This window comes from Tripterygium wilfordii, chromosome 12, assembly GCF_013401445.1.
Source record: "Tripterygium wilfordii isolate XIE 37 chromosome 12, ASM1340144v1, whole genome shotgun sequence".
Taxonomy (NCBI): domain Eukaryota; kingdom Viridiplantae; phylum Streptophyta; class Magnoliopsida; order Celastrales; family Celastraceae; genus Tripterygium; species Tripterygium wilfordii.
In genome coordinates this window covers 4,771,954-4,792,189 of record NC_052243.1, presented here as the reverse complement: position 1 = coordinate 4,792,189, position 20,236 = coordinate 4,771,954, and the positions used below count along the sequence as shown (strand labels likewise).

Here is a 20,236-nt window from a genome sequence, read left to right as displayed (position 1 = left end):
CATAATTATAAGAGACATAATAATAACTTTATGGTATGAAAATCGAATAAAAAATTGTGAAGAATATTTTTTTGGTAACTCATAACGATAACATATTAATTTCTCCTTTGAATATCCGACATGAGTCTAAACTCGATCTTAATTAAATTTGTAATATATATTTTCCGAATAAGTAACTATTCTTATGATCTTAGAAGGTTGAACATACTTAACTAACTATTCTCCATTTCCCTTAAATTTAATAATTTCTTATAATGTGAAATCAAACACTAAAAAAGTTTACAAAAATACCTTCACAATTAACTTTTAGAGCTTAATTAATTTCATATGATTATTTATTTTTCAAGGGAACTAACAAATGGGACCAACTAAAGAAGTGCTAAAAATTTTTTTTTTTTTTTTAAAAGCCTTGTTTAATCAAAAATGTAATCAACATGTTAGCTTGCATCAGAAAAACTCTATTGTAAAATGAATAATGTTTGAAACTCTCAAAATGTAATCCCCATTAAACTCGCAATTAATATGAAGTGTTGGATGTTAAGTGAGTTTTACATGTTTGTTTATAATTAATGACTATTTTATATGTTACATAGATTTAGCGATAAAATTGGGTCTTAATTTCGTTATTTAGCTTTAATTATTTGCACTTTAATTAATATGATATTCAATGCAACTGCCGAATCAATCACACACAATTAAAAGTGATCATTATTATTGGTAGATTCATCTACATATATGTCAATATAATGAATGCATCAACCATAATGTGGACACAAATTCATTTAAAGCACTTAGTTAAGATTATTAAAGAAATGTGGAAATTTGTTAAGATTTGTGAAAAATCTCACATTGATTTGGTGTAAGGCTACGATATATATGAGTCCACTCTCAAATTTTGAGGCATTTTTTTAAGGATGAAGTCACGCGATTCTTAGGTCCAGAACATGAACAATACTTTAATTAGATTGGGCTCAAACGTCTTTCATCTCTTTATTTTACTTCTCATTCCTTTCAATTTCTTCAAATTATAACAAAATTGTTAAATGTTTAACGAAACCTATTATTGGAAACAAGTTAAATTAACAAAAAAAAAAAAAAAAAACAACTTCCTTATGATTTCTCTTTGATGCTTACCATTTCTTTGATCAATGAATTGTGTGTTAATTATAAGGCACTCAAAGTTAAATTTTTCCATGTTAATTATGTGATGTGATGCATTTTGTTGCAAGTTTACTTTCTCCTACTTGGACAAAACGTCACCGTAATTATATATCCTTTCTCTTGACTAAGATAATAAGATTTCTTTTACCTTTTTTACCAAATAATTATTCATAATTAAAAGGAGTTTTTTTTTTAAAGACTAAATATCTTTCGAGTTAATCCTAAGCCACATATAGCCAATTAACTTTACTTCTCTCTCACAGCTTCAACCCCAATCATTTTAAGTTACTTGTGTATAGCCTTACTTCATCAAGAAAAGAAAGTAATGTCAACTTGCTTTGATAATTGTTAAAAAAAAAAAGAAAAAGAAATTGCTTCATTGATGCATCTTCATGGATGAATGGTTAAAAAAATAAATTAAGCTACTTCATTTCTTCTAGGAAGACACACTAATCTCTCCGTCTCACATACATTAAGCAATTACTTTCAAGACTATATCCGGGTTCATGTCGGATTAACATAACCCAATTGAATGGTATGTAAATAAAGTCGTAGCACCTTTCACACATGTGACGCGTTTTTGAAGCCTAAAAATCAATAGCAACGACCCATGAAGAACAAGATCTGTGCGGACCAGTGGCTAATGACAGACAATATCCTTGATGTGTTTTGAGTTTAGATTTTCAACATGGTATTGGAGTAAAGATTCGATCCATTTAGACGTGAATTCTGCATGTCTACTTTTTGAGTCTGACATAACCCAACCCACAAGTGCAGACGAGTATTACAACTATATCCCACATCGGATTAACACAACCCAACCTAATGGTATATAATTAAGTAAAGTTATTTAATGTGATCTCGGGTTAAGCATGCATTGTCGTTAATATTCAATAGTATCCTCCATAATTTGGATTTGGTGCGTCCAATGTGCTGTTAATTTAAGATCAAAATCAGCAACCACTCAACCATCAAGAAAAAGATCTAATCACTCCTTATGAAACAATGACTACATATGACTATATGAGTTGGTCATGATGGGGCAAGTATATGTGTAATGTATCTCGTAATGGAGCACCACCACATGCACTATGCAATTGAAGGACAACTTTAGAAAACTAAAGTGTGCTTTTCCTTCTTTAGCACTCAAGATAAAGATTTCTCCTTTTTCCTTGTGGTCAGTTGTTCAAGAACCACACCTCATGCTAGCTTTTATTTTTCCTTTCTTCTCATACTAGGATGTATGTTACAAAATTAGTTCAAACACATCAAAATAATAGTGTACGCTCAGGACCAAAGGCTCCCATAGATCTATTATTTGGAGTCATCTCCGAAGTATTTGGTCCCAGAAAACACGTGAATTGTGTGAGAATAGTTGTACCTTTGCTTATATGCCACTCAGTTGCATTATATTAATCCGATATGAGAATAGAAATCTTGACAATGTCAAAAGAACTTAAAATGATCTCATGACCAATTAATTTGAACAAGGTCCGAGCAACTTAAGGTTGGTCGAGTTGGCTGATAAAGAACACTTAAATAGGGAGACCCAAGTTCAAAGTTCAAGAATGACTTGATTTACTTGGAAGTCCAAGAATTTCAAAGTTCAATAGGAAATTGATTTTGTTGATTTAAGTAACATCAAATTGACGCAAGTGGAAACAACAAAGAAAGATTAAACCAACCTTCAATCCATAAACACACTGGAATCCACTAGAAAATGAGAGGAAAACTCTCTAGGATTTCAATATATTTCTTAGAATGAGAGATAATGACTATTAGGGCTGGATACAACCCTAAAATGATGAAAACACAAAAACATAAAATTACGACAATGACCATAAAAAAAAGGAAACGGGTCATTTAAGACCCTAAACGATGGAATTTCGCGAAAACAAGGTGGGGCTATAAACTCCTATTTCTGCTCAGAACACCGTTCCTCTTCAACTAGTCAAATTTCATTCAATTCTAACAACGTTACAAATTTCAATCCTACTAACTGATTTTATTACAATTAAAGCAACCTATCCAAATAGTCCTATATCAAAAACACACCAACATTTGTTTCATCCTAGATTTACTTGATGACTCCACGACTCAGCAAAAGAGTGATTGCAGAGTCTCACCAAGTTCTCTAACCATGATCTTATATGTCAATTTCCTATGACTCAAGGAGTGATTCATATGGATATGTTTTGTAATCTAATTGACTGTAGAGGTGTTATGTCAATTTCCTGGAGATGACAGAAACCATATTTGATAAACACTAGTTTGACCACAGAAAACGCTTAAACAAATCTTAAGGCTAAAACAATTGATCTATACTAAAATAAACAATTCCCGTGCACAAAATTCCTGCAGTAGATGTGGTCGGGGACAAGCGGGATATACGCAGATCTTACCCTTACATAATATGTGAAGAGACTCAGAGGCAGAGCTAGTGTGGAATCACTGAGGGGTTGGGCCCAGGTGAAAGTTTGAAAAAAAATTAATTACACGGAGCTTTATGTACCAGCCCAAGCCAAAATTAATTAGGCCCCCAAAGAGACTTAATCAGGGCCCAGGAACAAATAATTAGGTTCGTTCTTCTTTCGATTTCTCTGCAACACCTCCTCTCTCCGTCTTTCGATTTCTCTCCTCTTTTAATTTCTCTTCCTTGACGGCACCACATACTCTCATATATTCGTTCCATATAAATAACCCCCCAAAAAAATTTAATGCTTGAAACTTTTACATTATATTCGTCCCATATAAATAAGTAAAATAAATAAATTTGGAGGCGCTGGCCGCGGACCACTGCTACTAAATTGTGCCTCCAATGAGTTTGGATCTTGGATCCGCCACTATTAGAATAAATTTGGAGGCGCTGGCCCCGGACCACCGCTACTAAATTGTGCCCCCAGTGAGTTTGGATCTTGGATCCGCCACTATCAGAGTAAATTTGGAGGCGTTGGGCCCGGACCACCGCTACTAAATTGTGCCCCCAGTGAGTTTGGATCTTGGATCCGCCACTATCAGAATAAATTTGGAGGCGTTGGGCCCGGACCACCGCTACTAAATTGTGCCCCCAGTGAGTTTGGATCTTGGATCCGCCACTATCAGAATAAATTTGGAGGCATTGGGCCCGGACCACCACTACTAAATTGTGCCCCCAGTTAGTTTGGATCTTGGATCCACCACTATCAAAGGTTGTTTTCAGAAATTGAACCTGTAACCTCTAAGTTGTACCTTTACTACTCTACCAGCAAGCCACATGATCTACCACTAATTATATATATATATATATATATATATAAATTAACCAAATTAAATATTCTTTAGGTATTGCAAGTTGAAAAAATTGCACTTAACCACATCTTAGGCACTACACATTGCAGAAAATGACCATAAACCCTAAATGGCAGACCGTAAACCCTAAATGCACTGTATCAGAATCCTTGACAAGGACTAGTTTTCCGGACCTAGCTGACCTACGCAACTGATAGATAAACTAATTCATCAATAAGTTAACACATGTCCTAATCATAGCTTTATAAATCAAATGATGAAGGTTAGGAGTTAGAAAGCTACATTTCTTGATGAACACTTAATATTATAATTGGTATTAAAGCTACTAAACCTCAGAAAAGTAATGTCTTCTTCACTTAACCACTGTACCTCATATTCATATTAAAAGTGACTTTGTTCCCAGGAAATATAGAGATGATTCTTCTAGCCTTAACAACTATATATACATTATACTTCTTTTCATTGTAGAAGCAAAGAGAAAAGTAGATCATAACTTTAAACACTTAAAGATTGGCCGAGCTAGTCTCCTTTTGACAAATTGTTAGGTGCATAGGGGATGTTTGACAAATTCTTCTCAAGATATTGAAAAGAAAAAAGGTTTTAAGAGCTAGAAGAAAAAAAGAAGAACAATGTAAGATGTTTGATTGTTAGGTGCATAGGGATTGGTTCCTATTTGAAGAAGAAGTAGGAGTCATAATGGGTAGTTATAAGAGGAAGAGAAGCTTGAAGGTGAAGTGATTTCTTATTTTATCTTTTTGAAGAGGTCTGGTCAATGGGTTTGGTGTCACAAGATTGTTCCACTTCTTTGGCTTTCTATGATGAAACCAACTAACTCAATATCTCCATGTTTTTAGCTTGGTTTCTGCAAATTGTCTTATGAGGTACTAGAAGAACCTTGACTCATAGTCATCGACTAATAAAAATGGTCCAAGCCCAATTACTCATGTATGACCAAACTCAGTCAATTGTTTTGACTAACGGGTCCAGAATCCATAAATTGTACGCAAGCATGAGGTCCGACATCATGATCTCCGGCCTCAGCCAAAGGTTTGACCCATGAACCAAGCCCATGACTCGTCTCATTTGTGACAGCTAAGACTCCTACTTTTATTGGTTACATCTCGTGCATGTCAGGTCACTCTAGCCAAACGGCCGAATTCAAGCGACTTGACACCCCCACTTGCTCCCTTCGCTTTGCCTTCACATTTATTTCTACCTCGATCCTGGTATCTACTTTGGGATTGACCAATCACAGCTCATTCTTCAGATACAAGGTTGTTATTAGGTCACTCGCCCCAAGCAGCAACCTTGAGACTTGCACTAGTCCTGTCTCACAAGATGAGCCGCAATACAGGATTTATTCCTTTATTCACCAATCACGTCTGTCTCCCTTTCTGACATAGTGATACACGCTGTTTCAAATGATTTCTTTTCATATCATCCTTGAGATCTGTCCCTACATAACATGACGTTGGATTCATTCACTTCATATGAACTATAAATATTCTCCCTTCTTCCCAAAGAAAGGAGGACTCTTTGAACACTCTCAATCTCTTCTATGAGAATCACCATCGCAACAACCTTTCCTACACCCATCCTCGATCCTTAAAACATTGTTCCCGTCGTGCCTTCCTCTACGATCAACAACATCCCCACGTGCATTGTTGCTTTCCATCCTATTGACTTGGCCATCGAAACTTCTTTGGCCCACACCCCCGATCTCAAGACTATTTCGATTATCTTTTGTTTACGTGTCTTATAGCTCGCTAGTGACCCCTATTGATTTTCTTGTGATTGTAGTTCGAGCACTTGCAAGCCTCAGCCTGCAAAGTCCAACAACAAAAACATAAAGCAATCAAAATCCATCGACTCATGTGTTTTCTTGTTTGGATTTTAGTAAAAATTGGGGTCATTCTTTGGTTGAGAGCTTACTCTTCCTCAAAAAAATCCATTAACGTGAAAATTATGGCTTTTTGGTAAGATTTTATTAAAGGAAAACAAAATCGAACGGATCATCCCTAAGTGAAAATTATATTTATTATTCAAGCATACTGCGTCCAACCCAACAGCAAAGATGTAACATGTGGAATGTGGAACTCACAAATTCACTTGAATCCTATGCGTCCAACTTAATAGATCCCAAACTTACAATATTCATCAATATAACGACTAGACCAAAAGGAGAATATCATCAAAAAAAAAAAAAAAAAGGTTACTGAATGCACACATCTGCAACTGTATGTGAAGAAGGTGAAGAAATGAGATGGAGGCAGATTATCTTATGTTCTATGACGAAGAGCTATAATACCTGGAAGCAAAATAATTACAATGTGAAAAGGTGCCTGCGAATTTGATTTAAACACCAGCCAAGGAGTCTATAAACATTTTTCACACATAATAAATATGATGTTTTACTGTCAACAAAATGTGCACAACCGAAGTTAATTATAGCCATGGGCTTGGGCAACATAAAATGAAGTCACAGCACCTTAAAAAATAATGAAAAAGAATAAAATTGTCGTGAGACTGGATACCGCATTGCTGTTGTTATAAATTTAAGCACTCAACGAGTGCAAAGATTTATGATAAAATTTAATATAAAAAAGAAACGAGAACACAAAAATGGTCAAAAGTTGGGGTGTTTCTAGTAAACTTAAGGGTGTGACTAAAATTTATCTTAATTGGGTCTGATCAATTGGGCCCATTACTTTGACTAATCGGATTTGGTACTGAATCAGTGAATTGAATGTTTTAGGTTCTGTTTCAGGTTGGATAATTTTTGTGTGTTAAAAATAAACAAGAAGCACAACCCATTTTACATAAACCAGCTAAGTTGGCTGGGGATGATCCTTGCAGTTGGAGGAATGAAGTTCCATTCTCTGCATTTGCACAACACGACTTGTCAAAGTACTTGGACAGAGTGGAGCAATCCAAGTACCGGACTTTAAATGTGTAAAATGGCATGGTTACTCGTTGTAAAAAGTAACCCAATTTACGTAAACAATAAAGAAAAGAGGCAAATGCTGCTATTTTTTTTTTTGAGAGCACAGGAGATAAGGAAAACAGTATGCATAGGCTCGTAGCATAATTTACATTCATTTTTCACCTGCTTAAAAAACCATTACCAGGTTGAGATCAATTCCAATTCCATGGTTGAATCAAAGCATTAATAAGATCCATATACAGCAAATGCAGAAAGAGTCAGAATTCTTCATGTAAAGGTTGCAATTTATACATCAACTTCTCTTCACTTCTCTAACCACTAATCAATCAAAAAGAGTCAGAGAATTATCTTCTACTCAAATTAATCAAAAAGGGTCAACTGCTCTTCTCTACTCTAATTCAAAAAGGGTACCGTGTTGACAGTAAATGCAAATACTAATCCTTGCCAACTTTCTTTAAGTTCGCCATGTGTGTCAGATAAATTGTCCATATGTATGCGAACAAACTGTTCACTAGTGGCTGCAAGTAAACATTACCAAATATTAGTACCAAATTGAAGATGAAGTCTATAAATCAAACCCTGGAATCTATCCCAACCTATATTAACTAATTTGACAGAATAGAAAACGAGCAGAAAAGTAACAAGACGTACCTGCAGATGTACAGGCACAAACTTGAACGTAATAAAATCGCAAGTTGGCCAGTACAAGACGCCATTTATCAATGTTGGGAGTAGGTCACGCTTCAATCTGGCAACAATTTCACCACCACTTTCCCCTGAATGTGGGATCATAATACATATCTTAGACAGAAATTTAATGTAGAAGCAAGTTTGTATTTTGGGTAACCCCAAAGTGGTTTTTTTTTTGACATGGTAACCCCAAAAGCTAAAACTGAATGTTTTAGCAACATATTAACAGGCAGTGAGCCATCTGTAATTTGATCTGACAAATAACTTTTCCCAATTGTTGTGGCCATGACTATGCGTCTGAGATTTAACTGGCCAATTAAATGACTAAAGTGAACACAAGGCACATGATGTAACATTAATCAACTGAATGGTTTAAACCCAAAGCCACTTAAGAGCACATCAGCCACTAATAACAGCTAAGGTAATGGCCGAGTGGGGGCAGATACATTACAGCCTAATTCAAGCGAAGGCAATTGATGGCATAGATCTGAACTGTCTCCAAGAAAAAAAAAAGGTCAAGTATGTTAATAAAATGATCCTCAGATATGTCCATGATGCAGTGAGCCTGCCTAATTAATAGTCAGCACAAGAGAATGATAGAAGGTGCAGGATCATATATGAATACAAAACATTAAATGAATATAAAATTTTGTTCACCTTGTAAAACTGCACTATAGGAGAAGAAAATGGAATTAATTACAGGTCCAAAGATTGTCTGTCCCATCAGAATTTTCTTCAAGGTTGTCCCGGCATCCCGTTTTGGCAAAAATTTTGATAAAAAGTTAAACCACTGATGCTGTGATGGCCCTAATATTAGCAACCCGAATCCAGCCATGCGCAATGTCCTTATTAAGTCATACGAGGATGGTGAAGCAATCATCTATTACATATTCAAGAACAAATATATTACAATTGTTCATAGCAACATATATTAAAGTTGACTTTGTGATAATAAAGTCATACATCCTACTAAATCGAGCAAAATCAAAGACCAGCCAAATAGGATGGATAAGCATAATTGCTAAATAAAAATACTTGATTTGAGGTGTGGCCATCCTTATCCTGTGTATAAATCATAGGATACTATCATAGGATACTACCAGTACAACCATGTTAATATATGTAGACAACAATGAATGCAAATTCGGACAAGGTGCATGCAAAAGTGTTGATCTGACTTTAGCGATTTCTTAGGGTAAGAAACAATTCAAACAAGCAGAGGAAAAAAATAAAGAGAAAAATTATGAATAATGGCAAGAGAAAATAACCCACGATTAGACGATAGATGATAATGTGATGAGTAAGACTTAAATGTACCGTGTCCACAGAAGGATATATAACAAATACAAAAGTTCTTCTTGTCCATACTTATAACTTATAAGCTCAAAAACTTGTGTCTAAACACCTCCATAAATAATTCTCCACAGTCCATATACAGCCCCAGACAAGAAATGAGCATCAATTATTTTTCACGTTATTATGAGCCGCCACACACAGCCCAAACAAGAAAGCCAGCATCAATTGTGTTTTGGTAGTCAAAAGGGGTAAAAAAAAGTATCCGAGACAAGTTCAGATCTGACAACATCTGCAGAATACAACAGGAGGCTGTGCCAAGAGGATTCTTGTCAAATGGTGAAGAGGGAGAGAGAGGTGGCAGGAGGGGAAAGGGATATAGAGTGGGATTGTAGAGGGTGGGAGAGTGAGGGGGAAGGCAGACTCAATAATCAACCATAATATAGAAAAGTAAGGATGAATAATTGTATGAGGTGCAAAATTCGCTCTGCTTCCCCAAAAATTAATAATATAACCCCATCACTTACCAAGGATGAAAAAAATGATGAATCAAAAACCCAAAGCAACATCAAGGAACTGGACTATTCAAACAGTGGTCCTAGGACAAACCAAATAACATAAATATTTCAAGAATTTTGTTTTCCACCAGGATGAAACCCAACTTCTATAGCTTAGCAAAATACTCGTCGAATCGTTGTGCCCATTTGGTAGTCACACAATAGAAATTTTTAAGTGAGTCATTGGTTAAAAAAGTGTACGTGCTTTAAAGGCAAAAGCACACAAGACATTTTACAAATGAAACCATACGTCCATGGCCATTGGCAACCTCTATACCCCAAACATGGACGCGCAAAGAGACAATATTCTCCATCAGCCTCATTCGATGCCATTGCATTTATGAATCTTCTATTAATATTCCAACACAAAATTCAATGGTGATTGATACCTTGAACTAGATAACGACGTTTGAATCAAACAATGAGTTGAGCTGTTTTCAGGTATTATAAATAGCGGTTAAATAAATAAACAGATTAAACACGCGTAGCAGAGTACCATGCAAAATAAGATCTAGGGTTTCGCAGTTTCACCTTCTGAGAGGTGAAATCAGCGGCAGCGTAAATAATCGAAGATGTGACGCTTTTCGTTACAAGCGGGTGCGAATCGAGCTTGCTCAAGTACCAGCCGAGAAATCCCTTCCTTGGTGGAGGTGATGATGCTGTCGAAAATGTGTGCGAATGAGATGGTGGATAGAATTTAGGATATTTGGTTGTGGAGGCAGAATTAGTAATGGATCTCCATTGTTGTTTGTTAACAATGAATGGTTCAGCGGAGGCAATGGCATCGCAGGAGAATCGCGTCTCCGTGAGTCGCCGGTGGCAGCGTTTGCTGATGTTTACGATGGAATTAGTGCACATTTCGGCGAAGGAATTCAGGATAGTGTGATGGATTTTGGAAACTCCCAAAACAAACTTCAACTTTCCATGAGAGAAGCTTAGAAAAGGAGGGTTTTTTTTTTTTAAAACCAAAATAAGACAGGTCATTAATTTTAGTTTTAGTTTGAGATAACCTTAACGTCATTAATAAAACATGTCATTAATCCTAACAGTTGGGATGAGGTTGAAAATTGTATTCGGTCTTGATGATATATGGCAGTAGGACGTCAGGATAATACATAAACTAAAGGGGATTTGAGAGTGTGCTTAGGAAAAGTGAAGTGGAGGCGTTCATAATCCGGGTCGTGTATATATGATAGAGTCCCTTTAGTCCATTTTTATATGGGTTGGATGAGTTTCAGTTTTAGTAAGAGTATATGTTCTCTCTTAGTCTTATGCAAATTTATAATTACGTAAATCCTATCATGATTCATTTCTTAAGCGGAATTAATGTTCTTTTGAACTCTTGATTTCTCTGTAGTATTTGGTCAACACTAGTTACTGAGTATATATGCTCAGTATCATGTTGAGGGGACATCTCGGTCTTGTAGTGATGCTCTCTCGGATATCATCTCTTTGATTGGATTCATAGGTTATACTTTGGTCGGAGATCAATTTTACATGTCACGTGTCAATATCTTAGTGAAGGTTATTTTGGTACTATCACAATTAAATAGATCAATCTTTAATTTCTGAATTTTTTTTGCATGAGACTACTATAAATAAAAATCGAAAATATAGGTGCAGTAAAACGCAAATTGAGCCAACAGCGTTGAGATATTAACCATCCCCAGGCAAACTAGAAATTGGTCGAGAAAACCGAAGTAAGGCCCAACCCGATTCATCTCTTCTCAAATCGCTATCGTCGAAGGGAATTACAGTACAAAAGGACAATTTCTTGGAGAGATCTGCGTGATCTTTGTTTACACTTTGGCGGCCATGTCCAGGGCTCGTGTATACGCTGACGTGAACGTTCACCGCCCAAGGGAATACTGGGATTACGAGTCTCTCACCGTTCAATGGGGGTAAAGTAACCGCGACAATCCCTAATTCTCTAATGTCATTTTTTGGTTAGCATTAATAGCTGCCTGACTCCCGATCTAGGGTTTCGCTGTGGATCATCAGTCTGCTGCTTAGCTCTATTGTTTATGTCGAGAGCTTTTAGTCTATGTTAACCAACTCGAGCTTGTCTGGACCTGTGATTGGTGTCGTTGTATGTGTTATTTTGTATATGTGCACATGCATTGGTAGTGATTGTATTAGCATAATTTTTATTGATAGTCAGGTGGGGGATTATTCTGATCGAAAGTATCATAGCCTTCACTGCTTATTTTATTAAGATGGATTTACATGCACTTGTATTATCCTCAGCTTATGAATTTAGTTAGGAGTTGCAATGGAAGATTATTCTTTTCTAAAAAAATATTTTGTAACAGCAATGGAAGATTGGTTATCTTGACCAATTGAACAATAGTAGGTCGAAGTTAGAGGGTTTACTTATAGTAGCTCAAGTAACCCTAAAGCCGTGAACTGTAATTCTTAATCATGAACTGCAGCTCTGGTGTCTGTTTTGTTTCTTTTATAATAAGCTTACCAAGGCCCCAAGATTAGGTGTAGTTGCAGCCTCTGGTATATGAGCTACTTATGGTCAGATAATGATGAGTGGGAGTTGTACACTTGTACCCTGTATGGGAAATTTTCTTCCTGTGATTTAATATTTTTTGCTGTTGTAATAAAATATTGTAGTGCTTTTGCCTTGAATTTTGCAGTATTTGTGTTACTGGAGTAATGTGTCACATGAATATGTAATCCTAACTTCTTCCCCTTCTTTGGTTTTTGTTATCAGTGATCAAGATGACTATGAGGTCGTTCGGAAAGTGGGGAGAGGGAAATACAGTGAGGTCTTTGAAGGTATAAATGTCACCAACAATGAAAGATGCATTATCAAGATCCTCAAACCAGTGAAGAAAAAGAAGGTGACTTGTTAGTTGTTGCCTTTGTGTGTGTTTGTTGTTTCCCCAAGTGTAGTGTGGTCCTTGTGTGAGAGTAGCCCCCTAATGTTGGGCCTTGTTTGTTGTGCACATGTTGGGCCATCTGATTGCTTAGTCCACAGCCCCACACATGAGGGGGAGTGTGAGAATATACATAAAATGATGTGAAACGTCTGAACTTATTTCATTGAATGGCAAAGGAACTAATATTAACAGTGTAAATAACGTCTGGCACTGCACATTGAAACTTGTTATGCTAATGGGTGAGAAGCTTTTGACAATTGTTATTGTGTTTGACTCTCGGAAGTCGGCACCATACAATTGTTAGGTTGTCTTGAGTGAAATATGCTGTTAACCTCATGGTGTTCCAGGTGTATTTCATAAACATAGCTGAAGATTCTAGTGGCCTTCTATTAGTTTGTTGCATTATCGCCGCCAGTAACCTTTTTTCATTCCCCCAGTGAGACATTATCTCATAGCTTCCGTTTCCATGTTGTGGACTTAATGAGGAAAAACCTTCAAGGTGGTCTGTAGAGAGGAGGAATATAATTGTTGGATTCTGTTGTGAGCAATAATTATAAGTGCATGTCCTAGTTTATCTCAGTCATACCTGGGAGACTGGGACCATTCTTGATTTGAGAATTGGACCTTGATGAGTTTGTTGGATTGGTTATCCTACGCGTGATGCAGTTATTATGTGTGGACGGACGAAAAATTAATTTAAGCATTTTATCATATTTCCAACGATGGCATTCAAAAATCTATCTATGTATATTTATATTATTATATTCATGCATGCATGTACTACATATAAGGATGAGGGTACTGTTTAGATTAAGTTTCTATCTAGATCCGTATATATCCACATTGCCTGGTGCCCAATTTCACCCTTTAATTGTGTATCTTTGCGTACCCAGTAATACGTTCTGCTTCTAATTTAGATGTTGGAGAGATGCTTGTCCTTTGCTAAATTTAAATATTGATGGCGATGCACTTTGGAGGAGTCCTGTCCATGTTGAAATACAAAATTAAGTGCAATTGAGTTGGCAAGGGTAGGCGTTTCGAGTTGACAGACCCTGGTTCGAGTCTCCATAGCAAGAAAAACTCTTGATTCGTTAACACTTGGGGTGAGGGGCCACTTCTAGTGTTTGGGATTTACCTGATCAAAGCACAAGGTTTCCCTCTTTAAAAAAGTTATATATAAGCCGTGCTCTTTCTTTATTTTCCTTCTCTCCCTCTCCACTTTAATTCCCCCCCCCCCCCCCACATCCTTTTTTTTGGTTTTCGAATGTTTTTATTTTTTTGAAGTTTCTCATTGTTTGTTATCTCATTACCTTATTGAGCAATCACTGATAATTTTCTATTTAATATGTGCTGGTTTTATGCAGATAAAGAGGGAGATAAAAATATTGCAAAATCTATGCGGAGGGCCAAATGTTGTGAAGCTGCTTGATATTGTCAGAGATCAGCACTCAAAAACACCTAGCTTGATATTTGAATATGTCAACAGTACAGATTTTAAAGTTTTATATCCCACATTGACAGATTATGATATACGCTACTACATATATGAGCTGCTCAAGGTTATTTCCTTCATACTATGGCAATGACTGCTATTCTTAGTTTTTCTTCTCTCCTTATATGTATTAATTAATCTTTAGGTGTGCACAGCTCAAGTTGCATCTTGTTTTCGTTTATGCATTTTTTCCTTCGAAAATCATTATTACTTGGCATGCGGATGATTATTTTATAAATAGTAAGGCATTCTAGATTGTATTAGTTTAATAGATGCATAAACTAATATGCCTTTTCTGTAATTTCAGGCATTGGATTATTGTCATTCACAAGGTATAATGCACAGAGATGTTAAACCTCACAATGTAATGATTGACCATGACCTGCGGAAACTTCGTTTGATAGATTGGGGTCTTGCCGAGTTTTACCATCCTGCCAAAGAATACAATGTCCGAGTAGCTTCAAGGTAGTTATCAGTATGAATTTTTGCTTATCAACCACATCTCTTATTTTCATGTTAAAATTTTTCTTCTTACTGTTCTTTTTGCTGTGTTGATTATTAAATTAACTTGAAATTCTTGCATACAGAGTTGGTATGCAAAAGTCTTGGTGATTGCACTATTGTGTTGGCCATTCCTTGTTTTGTCTATTCATTGGTTAGTGAATTAAGCCAAAGGCTTTTCAACTTGTAATTATGCGTCTTTCTTAAGTTTGGAACTTTTGATGTTTAATAAGTGAAAGGGCTGTGAAAAAGGCATTCTATGGGGATGCTGTCTCCTTTCACCTGGTTACTGTGCAGGCTGGTGCTATCTCCCTAGATACAGATAAATAAAACATCTTGTTTATTTTGACATAGTTTGCAGCTACTGCTTAATAGAGGCACTTGGTTTTTTCTTAATCTTTTCTGTACTGTACTTTTGTTTTTGTTTTTTGCCATTCTCACCACATGGGATGTTCATAATTGTGGGTTGCCCTCTGTGATTTATATGTTTTGTTGATGCAGTAGCTTCTAGAAGATTAGAGATCTGCTGTATGCTATCAATTTTATATAATATTTCTTGCATGCATGTTTTGGATTGGTCATGCAATGACATAGTTGATTTCTAACCAATTGGAGGAATAATATATTGAACTTTTTATGGTTTTTTTTTTCATACCTAAACCTCTAAAGTGAGACATTAAATTTGCAACATGTTGAAGGAACTTTCTAACATTTGTTATAAGCCACATACAAGAGGTTTGAATTAATGAGGAACTCTTGATATGATGCGTCAGCATAGTTGATTACAACGTTGTGATTTGATTTCAATTGAGTTAGCTGATGCTAATGATGCTTCGTTTATTTTTGTGGAAATTCTAATGGATTTGTAGTAGTATTAGTGTTATAGGAAAGTAATAGAATTTGTATATTCGTATTGCAGGTACTTCAAGGGGCCTGAACTCCTTGTGGATTTGCAAGAGTATGATTATTCATTGGACATGTGGAGCCTAGGCTGTATGTTTGCAGGAATGGTTAGTTTTATGCTTGTACTGCTGTTTACGGCATATTCAAGATGGTTGAAAGCCTGAGGGCATATAGTATACCACTTTTCCAGCATAATGAATGTGCATAATTTGTTTCCCTCCAGATTTTTCGCAAGGAACCATTCTTTTATGGCCATGACAATCAGGATCAGCTTGTGAAAATTGCCAAGGTAATTTTGAAGTTAGTGCATTTCCTAACGGCAGTTCTGAATCTTATATCTTTCCAAACCGGCCATGTGTGATACTGATTGGCATGGGCTCTAAATCCTTAAGTTATTTTCTGCTGTAAGTTGTACCCTCCAAGTGTCTATGAATTGAGTTAAGCGTGTTTGGTGTTAAAACTTGATAAGGCCTTAGAAAATTATAGCAAACAAAAAAAATGATCCAGCTGCAAGGAATTTTATGGTATAGAGGAGAACTCTAGGTTTTGGGGGAGTTGCTTCTTGTTGGGGTCTGAAGCTTTGGATGTCTTACATTCAAAAACTAAATTTGAGGTGGCATCTTACACCGGGTTTGTGCTTCGGGTTCTTGATCCATGGCAAGTAATCCATGTTGGTGACCTAGGACTTTTCCAGCCAGTATTACTTTCTTGGAAAAATCCTACAAAGGCTGCAATCTATGGAATATGCAGTGTGAAATTCATCTTAGTCTGTAAAATTGCCATTGAAAATCCTAGCGTCAGACTGACTTTTGTTACTGGCTTCTTTAGTAAATTGAGTACCTTAGGCACGGCCCCGTGTTTTAAGGAGATATATGAAACGTAAAGAGATATGAAATGTAAAGTAAGATTATTAAACCTCAACTCTCTACAGTTTCACATTGGTCTCCTTTTATTTAACTCGTTTTCTGAAACCTGTATGAGATATAGTCACTTTACTCTCTTTGAAGGCATGGTAAAAAATTAAAGCATGCTCACTCTTGACAGTGTTCTTTAATGCAAAAAGACGTCTTTGGGTGCTTAAATTTCTGGTCACGGACTTGCGAATTGTTTTCTGAATTTCCTTTTCTTGTTGCAACCCTACTTACTTCCCCGCCATCAAATATTTGCTTGTGCACCAAGAGTTATTTTTCTTGGGCTAGCAATCAAAAAATCTGGACAGTTCGGTCTGAATCATTCTTTGACCTATATGAAGGCATACCTAATTTTATAGGTCATTGTCAAATCGTTGCTCTGATTCTCATCTGAACCTAGTTCATCTATTTTGCTTATCTGTCCCTGTATCTTGGTTCTACAAACCAGTATAGGTATGCTGATGCTTGTATTGGTGTTGAAACTTGAAAGGACTGTAATTTAAAGTGCTATTTGCTCTAGGTTTGTGGAAATTTTGTTCTTGAATGTCTGCGTTCTCTGCTTTTTTTTTTTCTTTCCCCTGGGATAAGATATAGGTTTTTCTTAGAGTTTCGTCTGTCATGAGCTAATTGACAGCTATCTAGTATATCTAGGTTAATTTCTTTCTCTTTGGGTGTTTTACTTGCGGACATTAGAACTACTGGTTGCCACTGATAGCTGGTTGAAATGATTATTATTTGGCCCTTTGATAAATGGTTGAAATGATTGGATTATTTATGCACAATGACAGCAAATTCTCAAATGAGATGTGATCTTACATTCGCTGTTTAATTCCTTCAGGTTCTTGGTACGGATGAGTTAAATGCGTATTTGAACCGATGTCATTTAGAGCTTGACCCTCAGCTTGAAGCTCTTGTTGGAAGGTGCATCAAAATTTATTATGATTCTCTTTTTTTGGATTTCCATGCCAAATGATGTGGCGTGATTTATAATTAAGATAAAGAGTGAGATCTAGGTATAATTTGATGCTATGGCATAATATACGTGTGACCTTTTGCATTAACAACAAGACACTATAAGTTTGTAGGATCTGGCATAGGATTTTCTAAGGGCATGACCTTTAACTTGAAGATGCAACTTTGTTACTTCTAATTACCTAAAGCCAATGCCTTATGGCCTTCCACATGTTTTAGCTCAGAGCAACATTCTAAAAATTGATTTAATGTGTCTTTGATTTCATGATTCTCTCTGGCATAAGTTTCACCCCTGTGAAGCTCTTCTTCACAATGCTGCAGGCATAGCAGGAAGCCATGGTCAAGGTTTATTAACTCAGAAAATCAGCATCTAGTTTCCCCGGAGGTCACATGATTTTATTTTCTGATAAACTTTAGATGATTAGTTTAGGCATATTTGCTGGAAATATTGATATTTTTTGTTTTAATATCATGACTTACAGGCCATCGATTTTCTTGATAAGCTCCTTCGGTATGATCACCAGGATCGGCTCACTGCTAGGGAGGCAATGGTAATTATCATTTTGTTGCTTTTGCTGCCTATGGTTCACCTGTAAATTGTAGATTGCCTTTATTTTAGTCATCCCAAGATCTGCCCTTGACAATGTTCATAAATTTATATCTGTTTCATCAGTAATCATATGCAATTTGATTGGAGATGTGCAATTATATCAAGTTTGGGATCTATTATTTGTCTGTTATTAAATCTTCGATGATGGTAGTTTTTTTATAAACCGCTGTGGTTGCTTCTTGCCTTTAAAGTCTTTTTTCTCATGGAGCTTATGGAGCATGCATGCTCTTCATTGGTCTTCTGATTCCACTTTATTCTTGAAGAGGAGGAAAGTCCGACTCCAGCAAAATAATTCTTCTAGACAGAAGATTTTTTGTCTTGATTCTTTTTTTTTTGTCTGGATTTTCTAAGTATTAGCTATAGATAAGTGTTGTCTGCGCACTCCCAATGAGTTAAAAATTGTAGACAGCAGACCTTCTGAATCATTCTTCTCAAATATGCTAGGCAACCACGTTCAATTTGTTCATGTTACCAACCAATATTTCAGCTAATACAGCTCATGATTGGTTACAAGTTATTGTGAAGTGCTTACTGCTCAATGCTTTTTAATGCATTTTTTTCTTCTTCGCCTGAGACAACTATAAAGGAGGTGCAAACTGACTATACTTTCTTCTGATGATTTATTTATATTTCAGGCTCATCCATACTTCTTCCAAGTCAGATCCGCGGAGAACAGCAGAATGCGCACACAATAGTCTAGGAATCTGTTTGGTCACTACTTTATTTCCCCTGCGGCCAACATTCTTTGACTTCATCCCAACTTGTGAAACATAATTTATGCACTTCTGATATTTTCTGTCATCAGTGTTATAAATGCTGATTTCCTTTGTAAAATCAATTTGCTCTCTGCTCTGCTGTTTTCTTTGATTAGGTTTTTGTGAGAAGAAAAGTGACTTTGCTACACCTGTGATTAAAGTTTGATAGTGCACTATTTGTCACCTTTTTCGTTTTTTCATACCTCGGACGTCTTTGTTCTTGATTTTCCTTTTCTGCTTCATTTTGTCTTTTTTCTTCATTTGCGGTTATGGATGTGGGGTTTCATGTGAACTATCGTGGGAACATGACCCTCGACGAAGCCTTCACAAATAAATATTCTTGTTGCCACTCTAGAGAGTAATGCTTTTTAAGAATTGGAGAAATTACACAGATGGGCAAAATGTGGGAGGTTTGTTCCAATAAGGATAGCTCAATTTTCATTTTTTTTTAGAAATACAGACAAAATGTCTTTGCATTACAGTTCACCCTTTCATCTTCCTCATCACGACACACCTGACACCGCTGTAGGGGAAGTTGGTGATGTCGTCATAGGGAAAGTTGATCGTTTGACCATTGTTCCAGAGGAATGAATGACCAAAATGAAGTTCTAGGTTAGTTCGATTAAAGTTCAATCATCATCGATCGTTGATTATCACATGAGCTGCTGGAAAAAGTTTTGGTAAAACCAAGGCCATTGTTTAGATATTATATTTGTTTTGAAAATAATATTTGAAAATATTTATAATAAAATAAGTAAATTATAATAAATTATTTTGACAATAATATTTGAAAATATTTATTAATATATTAAAATATTTTCATTCAATAACATTGCCGCTAGCTAACGTTAGTTTTTAGTTCGCTAAATACTTCACAACATATTACACATTTTTAAGTTTCAAGTTTTTTTTTTCTACAATTTTTTCGTTAGCATTGAAAATCAATCAAATCGCTCTATCAAAAACATACGGAGCTTCTAAAATGTAACGGAGCTTCTAAAATGTAACGGATCTGCACCGTTTGGTGCAGCGAAGTCGCAAGACACCCATGTTTGATTGTGTATGTATGAAAGTTTGTGTTTTCCAATGTTAGCCAATTCGGTGGCTCTCAATGGGAAAATAAAATTTCGTAATGTTTCCTTCACCAAACTAATATTATGGTTGCTCTTCTGCAAGATTGGCCAAATATTGAATACTGGAGCCCCTTACGTTTGAAATTGCTGGAGCAGTAAAGAAGTTTTTAGGGTTGGAAATAAGAGGATATTACT

General features: G+C 36.0%; 2 protein-coding genes across 4 annotated transcripts; one reads left to right on the top strand and one right to left on the bottom strand.

The window, feature by feature from the left end:
- Positions 1–7,578: 7,578 nt before the first annotated feature.
- LOC120010650 (PXMP2/4 family protein 4-like) lies at positions 7,579–10,871 on the bottom strand. Its single transcript, XM_038861442.1, has 4 exons — positions 10,465–10,871; positions 8,741–8,963; positions 8,045–8,169; positions 7,579–7,911 (listed from the first exon to the last, which is right to left on the bottom strand). Exons 1-4 carry the CDS (start codon positions 10,789–10,791, stop codon positions 7,828–7,830), a joined length of 759 nt encoding a protein of 252 aa, XP_038717370.1. The 5' UTR covers positions 10,792–10,871; the 3' UTR covers positions 7,579–7,827.
- Positions 10,872–11,589: 718 nt separating this feature from the next.
- Positions 11,590–19,004, top strand: LOC120010073 (casein kinase II subunit alpha-2). Of its 3 annotated transcripts, XM_038860765.1 has the most exons (11): positions 11,590–11,834; positions 12,656–12,785; positions 14,189–14,383; positions 14,624–14,648; positions 14,721–14,781; positions 15,737–15,827; positions 15,944–16,009; positions 17,470–17,552; positions 17,925–17,988; positions 18,086–18,154; positions 18,849–19,004. In XM_038860765.1, the coding sequence occupies exons 1-11, from the start codon at positions 11,749–11,751 to the stop codon at positions 18,906–18,908; spliced, it is 930 nt and encodes a 309-aa protein (XP_038716693.1). In that variant the 5' UTR covers positions 11,590–11,748; the 3' UTR covers positions 18,909–19,004. The 3 variants fall into 3 exon arrangements, with proteins under 3 accessions (XP_038716693.1, XP_038716692.1, XP_038716694.1); XM_038860764.1 differs by having other exon boundaries at positions 14,624–14,781; XM_038860766.1 differs by having other exon boundaries at positions 11,590–11,839; positions 14,624–14,781.
- Positions 19,005–20,236: the final 1,232 nt, after the last annotated feature.